The sequence below is a fragment of the Alligator mississippiensis genome, chromosome 15 (genome assembly GCF_030867095.1).
Source record: "Alligator mississippiensis isolate rAllMis1 chromosome 15, rAllMis1, whole genome shotgun sequence".
Lineage (NCBI taxonomy): Eukaryota > Metazoa > Chordata > Crocodylia > Alligatoridae > Alligator > Alligator mississippiensis.
In genome coordinates this window covers 7,475,663-7,486,911 of record NC_081838.1, presented here as the reverse complement: position 1 = coordinate 7,486,911, position 11,249 = coordinate 7,475,663, and the positions used below count along the sequence as shown (strand labels likewise).

At 64.1% G+C, this 11,249-nt stretch overlaps 2 protein-coding genes across 2 annotated transcripts; one reads left to right on the top strand and one right to left on the bottom strand.

Annotated features, from left to right (window-relative positions):
- The first annotated feature begins 1,007 nt into the window (after nt 1–1,007).
- CDK4 (cyclin dependent kinase 4) lies at nt 1,008–5,205 on the top strand. The gene is made up of 8 exons (XM_006266777.4): nt 1,008–1,191; nt 1,352–1,584; nt 1,717–1,852; nt 1,944–2,111; nt 2,602–2,711; nt 3,208–3,258; nt 3,413–3,548; nt 3,762–5,205. The coding sequence occupies exons 1-8, from the start codon at nt 1,039–1,041 to the stop codon at nt 3,852–3,854; spliced, it is 1,080 nt and encodes a 359-aa protein (XP_006266839.2). The 5' UTR covers nt 1,008–1,038; the 3' UTR covers nt 3,855–5,205.
- A 143-nt stretch (nt 5,206–5,348) lies between these two features.
- Nucleotides 5,349–10,843, bottom strand: TSPAN31 (tetraspanin 31). The gene is made up of 6 exons (XM_006266778.4): nt 10,694–10,843; nt 8,407–8,574; nt 7,265–7,345; nt 6,877–7,026; nt 6,562–6,684; nt 5,349–6,472 (listed from the first exon to the last, which is right to left on the bottom strand). Exons 1-6 carry the CDS (start codon nt 10,754–10,756, stop codon nt 6,398–6,400), a joined length of 660 nt encoding a protein of 219 aa, XP_006266840.1. The 5' UTR covers nt 10,757–10,843; the 3' UTR covers nt 5,349–6,397.
- Nucleotides 10,844–11,249: the final 406 nt, after the last annotated feature.

Sequence of the window (11,249 nt, the reverse complement as noted above, 5' to 3'; positions counted from 1 at the left end):
ACACATGCATCACCTGCACACACACATGAACACATATACATGGGCATGTACGCATGCATCACGTGTAAACACACATACATCACATGCGCACATGTGCACACACATACATGCATAGGCATGTACACACCTACGCAAGTACTCACACGTGAACACATGCATAGACACACGCATATACATGCATCGCATGCATAAACACATATGCATGGGCACGAGCACACCTACACACACGCACACATGTACATTCATGCACTTACATGCATTTGTGTGCGTGTACACTCTTGCATACATACGCGTGTGCCCATGCATGCCCACGCCCGCGTAGACACCCGCACATCACGCGCGCGCCCCCGTGTTCACACCTGCACACGCGCACACGAGGCAGTCTCTGCGGGACCGCAGCGCCAGGAAGCCTTTAAGAGCCGGGGAAACTGAGGCACAGAGCAGGGAGGGGCCCAGCCGGGCCCTTCCCACCGTGGGGCTGGTCCCCGCGGGCCCGGGCAGCCGCCTACCCCGGGAGAAGAGCGGGGCACAGAGCTGAGGCCCGACGCGGGGCAAACTCGTGACAGCGCGCGGCGGGCGAGGGGCCGGGCCCTGTTCGTGGTGCTGAAAGCCCCGAGCCGCCTCCGGCCGGAGCCTCCCGCACCGGGAGGAGGAGCCAGACACCGGGGCTAATGAGCGCTGCCCCGGCACTGCCCTGCCCTCCCCTCCCCGGCACTCCTCTGCCCCTGTATTACACGCATTACGGTAGCATCTGAACCCTCCCCCCCCCCACGAACTAAGGGCACCCCCAGCGGGTCCAGGCAGCCCGGGGGGAGGGGGGGCAGGAGGAGAGACCCCCCCCCTTGCAGGCTCTGGGGGGAGGGGGGGCACCACCCCCGGGCAAATGCAGCCACTTCTGGGGTGGAACTGCCCCCCCCAGCACTGCCCCCCCATATGGGGGTGGGGGAGGTGAGGCAGGAGCCCCCCCCATACACTGTGGGGGGGGGCTGAGCTGCACCCCCAGAACCCCGGGTTCAAATCCCGCCCCCCCGCCAACCCATGCGTCCGGGGGGCGGGGAGCGGGGGGGGTCTGCGCGGTCCTTCCGGCCGCCCTGTCTCGCTGGTTCCGGTCCTCCAGCCCCGCCCCCCGGCCCCCGCACCGACACGGACACCCGCCCGGTCCGGCCCGGCCCCACCGCAGCGTGGCCCCCGGTGAGCCCCCCCCCGCCCTGGCCACGCCCCGCCCCCCGTGCGCACGCGCGAGCCCCGGGGACACGCGCACACTTGGGGCGGGGCCGGCGGGGGTCCGCCACGTGGGCCCGTGTTGTTGTAGGGTCGGGGGCGCGGGCCGTGACCCCCGCTCTGCCTGCAGGGGCCGGGAGCCGGGATGGCCAAGGAGGTGCGGGCGCAGTACGAGCCGGTGGCCGAGATCGGCGTGGGCGCCTACGGCACCGTGTACAAGGCGCGGGACCTGCAGAGCGGGCGCTTCGTGGCGCTGAAGAACGTGCGGGTGCCCAGCACCGAGAACGGGCTGCCGCCCTCCACCCTGCGCGAGGTGGCGCTGCTCAAGCGCCTCGAGCACTTCGACCACCCCAACATCATCCGGTGAGCGCCGCGCCGCCTGGTCCCGTGGCTCCCCCACGATCGGGGGGCTCCACCCCGTGGCTGCCGCCCCCCACGTCTCTCCGCTGCCCCGGCTTGGAGACCCCTGGCTCACCCTGTCCCCCCCCCCCGCAGGCTGATGGACGTGTGCGCCACCATGCGCACGGAGCGCGAGACTAAGGTGACGCTGGTCTTCGAGCACGTGGACCAGGACCTGAAAACCTACCTGGACAAGGCCCCGGCCCCCGGGCTGCCCCCCGACACCATCAAGGTACGGCAGGGGGGTCCTGAGCTTGCTTCCCCCCCCCAAACCCACCCACCCAGAGGCTGTTTGAGCTCACGCTCCTCTCCTGCCCCGCCAGGACCTGATGCGGCAATTCCTGCGGGGCCTGGACTTCCTGCACTCCAACTGCATCGTGCATCGCGACCTGAAGCCCGAGAACATCCTGGTGACCAGCGGCGGGCAGGTGAAGCTGGCCGACTTCGGGCTGGCCCGCATCTACAGCTGCCAGATGGCCCTGACACCCGTGGTGAGCTGGGGGAGGGGGCTCTGGGGGCACCCCGGTATCCAGGCCGCCCTGGCAGGTGGAAGCAGCCCCTGGTTAGCGGGGGTTAAGAGGGGGCTGGTCTCTGCTGATGGATCTGAGACCTCTCTCCCCCCCAACCTCTGGAGCAGGGCACAGTGAGAGCCTGGGTAGACTCTTAGCAAGGCCTCTGCTTTGCAGGGGAGCCTGGGGTGATGGGGAGGGGTCTTCTGGGCTCTCTGCACCCCCAGCACTCCCCTGGTGGCAGGGGTCCACTCCCATGACCTAAGCAGCCCCCTGCCCAGCCCCTCTCCCAGCCAGGAAGTGTCTGGGCTGGGTGGAGGGAGGAAGTGACCGATGGGGGAAGGACACTCAGCCCAAAGGCATTTCCTGCCTGGCTGGAGCCTTCTGTCCCTCCCCCACCCCATGCAGGGGAGCCCGGCCCATGGGGAGAGGGTGGGGGGGCTAAGCGACTGTATCACCCACTCGCCCGCAGGTGGTGACCCTGTGGTACCGGGCGCCCGAGGTCTTGCTGCAGTCGACCTATGCCACCCCCGTGGACATGTGGAGCGTGGGCTGCATCTTCGCGGAGATGTTCCGGCGCAAGTGAGTGGGGTGGGGGGACGGCACACGTGCGTGATGGCACAAGAGTGTGGTGGGGACACGCTGGGCATGGTAGGGCCTGGGTGAGCACCTCTTCCCCAAGGGTAGGGGGCAGGGGTCTTTGCCAGCCCCCTTGGGTGGATCCCACTGTGTACAGCATCGAGCGCAGGGGCAGGGTGGGGCCCAGCGGCTGGGAGACAATTGATTAGAGCCGAGCTAGGGTCGACCCCCGGGCGCCTTATCGGACAGGGCCTGATAAGCAGGGAGGGGCAGGGGCCAGCTCCCCCTTCCCTGGAGGGGCAGGGGAAGGGGCGATAAGGGGGTGGTCCATGTGCATGCAGCTGCCTGGGGGGGAGGCGGGACCGGGTCAGCTCCCTGCAGCAGGGGAAGCAGTGCCAAGGTTGGTGCGGCCACACTCAGGGGGCAGAGGAAGAGGGTGAAGATGGGGGGCAGGGCTCCCCCCCAGCCCCCTCTGACCTCAGCCCTGTCTCCTCCACAGGCCTCTCTTCTGTGGCAACTCTGAGACCGACCAGCTGGGCAAGATCTTCGAGTGAGTCATGGGTGGGGGGTGTGGGAATCCATGCTGGCAGCACCTGGGGGCTGTGGGGCCTGGCGGGACTCCTGTACTGAGTGGGCGGGGGGGCCCTGATCCTGCCAAAGCTGATGCCCACTCACGTGCCCTGTCCCCCCTTCCCATCCCACAGCATGATTGGGCTCCCGGCGGAGGACGACTGGCCCCGAGACGTGTCCCTGCCCCGTGGTGCCTTCAAGGCCCGTGGCCCCCAGCCTGTCAAGACCTTCGTGCCTGAGATAGAGGCCCTGGGTGCCCAGCTGCTGTTGGTAGGTTGGGAGTGAGGGGCGCTGGATGGGTTGTAGGGTGCTGCAGGTTGGGTGGGCAGTGAGGGGCATTGAAGGTGTGGATAAAAGCAAGGCCTCGCTGATGCATTAACCCTTTGTTGCTCTGAAACCCCATCCTGCTTCCAGCCCAGCCTTGTGTGCGGGGCGGGTCTCCACACCCCATGTAACCCCTCCTTCTCTGCCCCCCTCCCCCAGGAGCTGCTGACCTTCAGCCCCCACAGGCGGATCTCGGCCTATGATGCCCTGCAGCACTCGTACCTCCAGGATGCCAGTGCAGGAGAGGGGTAGCCCCCCTCCACCCCAGACCACCCAGAGGACTTGTGCACAAGGACACTGCCCCACCGACCCCACCCCCCTCTCCGCTGGAGGGCGTTTGGGACAGAGGTGCTGCCAGCTGGACGATGCCATGGACGGTGCCTACCCCCACTTCACCATGGGGCACCTGGGCCCCTCTCCTGGACACTGACCTGCCCCTGGTGAGGCCCCCCACCCAGACACTGACCTGCCTTGACATTGCGGCCATATCGCCATCCCACCCTGCCCCTGGTTGTAGCCACGGTTTCTCCCCCCACTGGTCCCCCGCAGTGTCCAGGGGCTGCTGCTGTTCCTTGTTTCTGGCCACAAGCTGCTTGTACGAGGGCAGGCAGGGACCCCCTCCCCCCCCACCCCGTGCAACCTGCTTGCATGAGGGGGAGGGGATGTGTCAGTGTGAGGGGCTTCCTGGTGAGCGCATAGGGTCTTCAGGACATCCCGGTGTTCATCCGCCGTACCAGTCTCAGTGCTTACTTTTCCCACTGCCTTATAAGGCTCTGTATTATTTTATTGCTTAGTTCGGGGAAGGCCTAAAAAGCCTTGGCAGAACTCAGTTTGCCCGCTACGCTCGGGCCCATGTTATCTAAACTTGGTGCTAGCAAAGTCATGAAATTGCTCAGACAGGAACAATCCCAGAGAAATGACAGAAAACTTGCCTGCATCATGCATAGCCTGGGGGGAGCGTCTCCCCACCACTGGCCAGGCATCCGGGGGCATCCGAGGTCCACAGGTCTCATTCCTGCTTGCTTTTCTGGGCGATTTGCCTCTCCTCTCCCTGCCCCTGGGCACCTTGCCAGCGGCCCATCTTTGCCCCTCTCAGGACCTTTGTTGGCTCTAGTGTCCCTGGTTTTCCCAGGGTTTATCATGTGCCTGGAACGGGTGGCGCTGCTTACAAACTGCCCCCCTCGAAGGCTGATCTGTTGTAGCCCCTGGGTGCAGGTTACCTACTGCCTCTGGGAGCAGTTCAGTCCTCTGCTTTCCTGGAGTCACACAGGGAATTTCCTTGACCTCTTTTTCCCACCCACTACAGAATTAGTTCAAGGGCTCTGAACTGTTGTGACTATGCCACGCATGTGCCTTGCATCAGGGAATCCCCTGGTGCTCCGGTGTGCCTTGCAAGGGGGGGAGGGGGTCCATGGTGCTCACGAGCGAGCAGCTCACGTGGGGGTGGGGAGGCTGTGACAGTTGGTATTTATATGAATTAGTTCTATGAAAAGCACATTATGAATTATGAATTAGTGACGTTTTCTACCTGCTCTGCAGACACTGCCATTCCAATAAAGGGCAGTGGGGAGGGCTTGGCCCAGCCCCGCTCCGCTCTTCAGGCTCTTGGCCCTGTCTTTGTCCAGCTGGCTGGGGTGGGGGGCCTATTCTGGATTGTCGCGGCACCAGGTGCGCAGGGAGGGGACGCCGATCGGAGTTGTGCCCAGCACGAAGGGATGGGGTGGTGAGTGAGAGCCGGAGCCTGGCTTGGCAATCAGGTGTTTATTTCCAAGGGGCCGTGACAAGGTACCCAATCTACAGCAGTGTTGATAGACACACAGCGCGGAGCCCCCCCAACCCCACCGCACCTCCCCCGCCTGCTCTGGTGCCTCGAGTGTCTGGGGTGGGGGTCAGGTCCAGGTCCCCATTTCATGCCAGGAACCTGCAAGCTGGGAGGCAGGCTCCCCCTGCTCCCGCCTGGCCTAGGGCCATGCCCAGTGTTAGCACTTGGGCCAAGCTTAGAGCCCAGCGCCTTCCCCCCCAGGCCACAGCATGAGTTCCCTGCTACCCTGTGGCAGCTCAGGACGTGGCTTCTAAGGCCGCATGACACCACGGGGGAACAGCAGGCATCTCCCTGGGCTAAGCACTGCCTAACTCCCACCAGACAGAGGAAGGGGCAGGGAGTACCCCCCTTCCCCCCCACCCCCCCATCAGTACTTCAGGGGGGGAAAAGGGGACACCTGCTGGGACTTGAGCACATCCATACCATGTCCTGCAGCTCCTCAGCCCCTGAGATGAGTAGAGCTGGCTGCTGGGAGACTTGGACAGGGGGTGGGGGATGCCACCTGCCCACTTGGGCCAAACCTAAGGCTTTGTCTGCTCTGCCCAGAAAGAGGTGCCAAGGGGCGGGGCGGGGGAGAGAAGGAGGGGGGTGTCCCAGTCCCCTGCACCAGGCTCAGCCAGTGCAGCCCCTTGCCAGGCTGGAGCTGGTGGGCAGGGTGATGGGGGGCAAAAGCCAAGGGTCAGAGGTCATGGGCTCGGGCAGGGCCCAGTCCCAGGCTTGAGATGACGCTTGGCTGCCAGTGACGCCGCTTGCCTAGCTCACTGACAACAAGACCCTATCTCCACTCAGACCCCCTAGCCCCCACTTCAAGCCTGGGACATCTCTGCCAGTTACCGAAGGCTTCATACCGCAGCCGGGGCCGCACTCGGCAGCTTGGGACCCTGGCAGAGGCCCCACACGATGGGCAGAGCCGGGCGCCCCTTCCTAGCAGCTATGGCGAGGGGCAGGGGGGCACGCAGGGGGCAAAATCGGCCTACAAGAAGGCGCTGGGGTTGGCTCGGGGGTCCTTCTGGTTGCGGTACCGCATGGCAAGCCACACACCCAGGATCTGGAAGAGAGACATGAGGGTGGGGGGGGCAGCTGGGGCATGGGCCAGCCCCCAGCTCCCTCCCACCCACCCTCCTGTACCCACCATACCTCCGTGAAGCTGAAGAAGAGCCCAACACCCCCCAAGATCTTGAGGGCCTCGTCCGAGTGTTTGAGCATCTTCTCCCCACAGGTGAGGCAGACAACACCCTGCTCCCGAGAGCCGACACATTTCTGCAAGGCAGGAGGGGCCACAGGGGTGAGATGCTGCCATGGGACGGTAGAGCCCCCCCCAGCCCCAAACTCCTCTCTCTGGTCCAGCCAAGAGAAGGCATCAAGGTCCTGGCAACCCCGGGCATCTCAGCCAGTAGCAGCACTAGCAGCTCAGCGGAGGCAGATTCCACCCCCCCCCAGACCCCCACTCACTGCGTGGCAGAGGCTGAGATCAGTCTGGAAAGTGCAGAGGGTGTCTGGGTCCCTGGTGTTGTTGAAGAGCCCGCAGCAGTCCAAGCTTTCCTCCACACTCTGCCGTGTCTGGTTGCTCAGCAGGTGCCAAGTGGTGTTGAAGAGGCTCTCCTGGGGCAGCCGTTAATTAGCGCTCATTAATTGGCATTCAATCCGGACCTGCAAGCCAGTGCCCTCCCTGCCTGCTGCCCCCACCCTGGCAAGGGGGTGTTGGGGTATAGCCACTACCAAGTGCTCATCTCTGCCCCCATACGGGTAAGATATGAGAAGGGGTGGCAGTAAAATCGGAGATGAGGGTGGGGGTGTCTGGCTGGATCTGGGGGGCTGTGCCCACCCTGCTGGGACTCACCTGCCGGCTCCGGTTCAGTGCCAGGCACGAGCAGGAGATGCCAAACTGGAAGATGAAGACGAGGCCCAGGATGATCATGTACTGGGGACAGAGTCAAGGAAAGAGGTGACGGCTCCCTGTCACCAGCCCCCCTCCAGGGTGCCTGGGCACAGCATCTGATGCCCATGGGCTTGGTACTCTGGCAGGACTCCTCTCATGATGATGGGACCTCTCTTCAACCCATAGAGGTCTCATCCCAGGGCTTTGTCCCCTTGGCCCAGGTGCCAGCTACCAGCTGCATAGTGCCCAAGTGACTTGCCCAAAATGGGACCCCTGCCTCATACCCAGCAGGGCCCTGGATGCCTGGGTTCTTGGGTGGGGTCTCCAGGGTCCCTTAAATCAGCACAGCTGCCCACAGGGCCACAGCTTCTACCCCTGCCACCTCAGGTAGGTGAGGTCCTCTGCCATCCATGGCATCACAGCATTGCCTAACAACCCCCATCCTCATTTTAGGGTATCCCCCCAACCCCCCTCTGGGCATCTGACACACCGTGACTGCATCTGCCATTGGCACAGCAGCCAGAGGGAGGTCAGTGCCACCTCCAGCACCCAGTGGGCAGTTTTGCCAGAGAAGCAAGGTGCCAAAGCTGGAACTCAGGACTTGTGCTGGTCCCAAGGGGGGGTGGAAGCAGCATCCCTGGGAGGGAAGAAGGGGATGGAGGTTTCATAGTTTCATAGTAGCTAGGGGCAGGAGGGACCTGAACAGATCATCTAGCCTGACCCCCTGCCACAGGCAGGAATGAATGCTGGGTTCACAAGACCCCAGACCATCCAACCTCCTCTTGAATTTGCTCAAGGTAGGGGCGAGGACCACTTCCCTGGGAAGCTGGTTCCAGATTTCGGCCATCCTAACTGTAAAATATTACCTTCTGATCTCCAACCTAAACCTATTCTCCATCAGCTTGTGACCATTGTTCCTCATTGAGGTGGCAGAGCTCTCCCCAGTCCGAGCTGCAGTAGGGTGTTGATTTAGGAGGTGCCAGGTCTGTGTGTTTATTGCCCCCCCCGGGTGCCTTTGGCCAGCTCCAGAGCCCCCCTGTGACATGTCACGTGTGTATGTGAAGGGGGTCTTCCAGGATCAGGCCCTGGTCACCAAAGGATACGAAGAAGAGCAGGACCTGATGGTGGTGGACGGCACCGACTAGGCCCACGACAGCAATAAGCAGCAGGAAGATGCCCACAGCAAGGACGCCGCCGATGATGCGAATGCTGGAGACAATGTCAAAGCCCTTGCCCCAGGCGGCCACACCAATCAGCAGCAGCCCCACCAGCTAGAAGAGACCAGGACAGGGGTCACCAGCATGACCTTGGCCCCCAGGCTGGGGGAGGGAGGAGCACTGCCAGGACCCTGGCCCCAAGACTGGGGGAGGAGGACTGGTAAGACCCCAGCCCTAATGCTGAGCTCTAGTCCCAGCCTGCCATTGCTCTTCTCGGTGCCTCAGTTTCCCTTAAGCTCCCATACGAGCTGCTCAGGGAGAGGAGTAGGGTGCTCACTGGCTGTGTGGAGCCCACTGTCCCTGGACTGTGGCTAAAGTGTATCCTAATAATGCTAGTTTGCCCCCAACCCCAAATGCCCCCTCCTGCTCTATCCCTGCCTCATGGGGGGAATAGCTCAACCCCTTCCAACAGGGCTGCTTGTGCAGACAGGCAGCACCAGCTGGATAGGGGCCTTGCCTCATGCTTTATGACTCCCTTTCTGCTTTCGCCAGGGGCTCCCCACCCTCCTCTCCTCCCCAGCCCGTCACACCCAGGCCTGAGCCCACATCCCAGCACTGCGTCAGCAGCTTAATTACTGACGCAGGCACAGGAGTGAGCCGGGCGGGGTGGGAGCCCCCAAGCCAGGCCCCCAGCATGGCCCCTTTGTGCTGCAATAGCTTTGGGTCTCATGAGGATTCAGCTTCTAGCAGTGGCCAGACCGAGCCGTGCCCTCCGTTTCCAGATACCCGACGTCCTAGCCTCAGGTCCTGGCACAAGGTGATACCAAGTACCTGCCTGCTCCAGTGCCCACATCATGGCTGCCTGGGGGGAGGGGGTCCTTGCCAGCTATTTTGACTCCCCTTCTTCGAGGAGGCAGACAGAGGCATGGGGGGGGTTAGGTCCCTACTGAGGTGCAGGGCAGGACACCACAGCCCCTGGCCCCTGGACTTTATCAAAGGTGCAAAACCCCCAGAGACCAAACAAGAGCTGGGGAAGGGCACGGAGGCAGCTGAAGACGTGGATGCCTTTGGCCAGGACTCCCTGCTGCCCGGGACCTTGGATCTGGCAAGAACGAGAAGCCTCCGAGCTCAGGCTAGGGGTGGGCAAGAGGTCACAGCTGGCACACACACAGCGCCAGCTTCTTTCCGAGAAAGCCACTTGTCTTCTTTGCTTGGGACTCTCCTTGTGTTGCTACGACGCAGGTTTCACTTCCCATTCTACGGCTGGACACTAAAAGCAACGGACTGCCCAGGCCAGGCATGGCAAGCCCAAGGGAAAAAGCCTCCTCGCCCCGAGCTCTGGCTCCAGCAGGACCCCTGCAAGCAACAGGGGCAAGCGCCGGCATTGCCGCTGAGTCCATGGTAGTGCAAGAGCTCCCTGGCACCGGGGTAGAGAACAGATCTCATCTCCCTGGAGAACAAGCCACCCCCAGCCACATAGGTTGCTTCTCCGCCACTGTTTTGACCATCAGGAGTCCCCTCTCCAGCCTGCGAAGACTGCTCCAGGCCTCTGGGTGCGGGTCCAGCTGCACCTGGCTCCGTCTCGGTGTTGGGGCCACGGCCATCAGGGCTGCATGTGCGGGCCCCAGCCCATGATACCCGCAGGCAACCGCAATAGGAGACACTGGTTGTGTTTGCAGGCAAGCGGGGGAGGATCTGGTTTTGCTCCCAACCCAGCCCCGCACCAGGTGCGGGCTCAGGCGCGACGGTCACACGAGGACCCTAGGGCCCCACAGGGCACTCCCCGCTGATGCCCTGCATCACAGCTTGCGTGGACCACCCCCCAGTCCCCAAGCAGAGGTGTGCAGGGAGCCCACCCCCCCAACCAAGGGCAAAGCCCTTTCCTCTGGGGAGCAAGGAGTTACCTGCCCCCCCCAGGTGAGAAGGGATCCCCAAGGTGCTTCAGGACTGCAGAAATCAACCCCCCTCCCCCCCAGCACCGGGGCAGGAAAGGGGGGCTCATCACAGCCCCACCCACCCCAGCAGGGGGAGGTCACAGGCCCCCCCTCACTCACCCCCTCCAAGCAGGGGGTTTGGAGCCCCCAGGGGGAGACCCTGAGCATCACCCAGAGCAGGGGGCCGAGGCCTCAGGGCCCCCCCAGCCCAGCCCCAGGAAAGGGCATCCACCAGGGCCCCCCACAGCCCCCAGCCAGGCCACTCCCCCCAAGGCTCCAGCCCCCCTCCCCGCACTGACCACGTAGACGACGTTGAGCGCGCAGAGCGCGTTGCGCGTGCAGGCGAAGCCGCCGCACCCCATCCCGCCGCCGGGGGGCGCCGCGGCGCAGGGGGCAGCACAGACGCGGCCGCTCCTGCCCCTTTAAATCCCAGCCCAGCGCCGCACCGCGCCTGCGCGTTACCACCGCGCCGCTTCCGCCCGCCCATGCGCCTGCGCTGGGCGCGGGGCCACTACGCCTGCGCGCGGCCCCGTCTTTGTCTGCTCCCCGCCTCCCCTGCGCCAAGCGGCGCGCATGCGTAGCACGGCCGCGCCCGGCCCCCAGGCAGCGCCCTCCTCCGGACCGCAGCGCGCCTGTGCAGAGCTGTCGGGCGGGCTGCGGCCGGAGCGGGGCGCGTGCGCGTGTGCTCTCCTGTAGCTCCTGCGGCTCTGCCCGGGGACCCGGATGAAAGTGGTTCAAAGCCCCGGATGATGGGGCAGCTGCCAATGCCAGACCCATTGCCATTCCCCCCCCACCCCAGTGTTTCCCCTCCTCCCATGCATGCCCTGATGGCCGCCCACTGCTGCCCCCACCCCA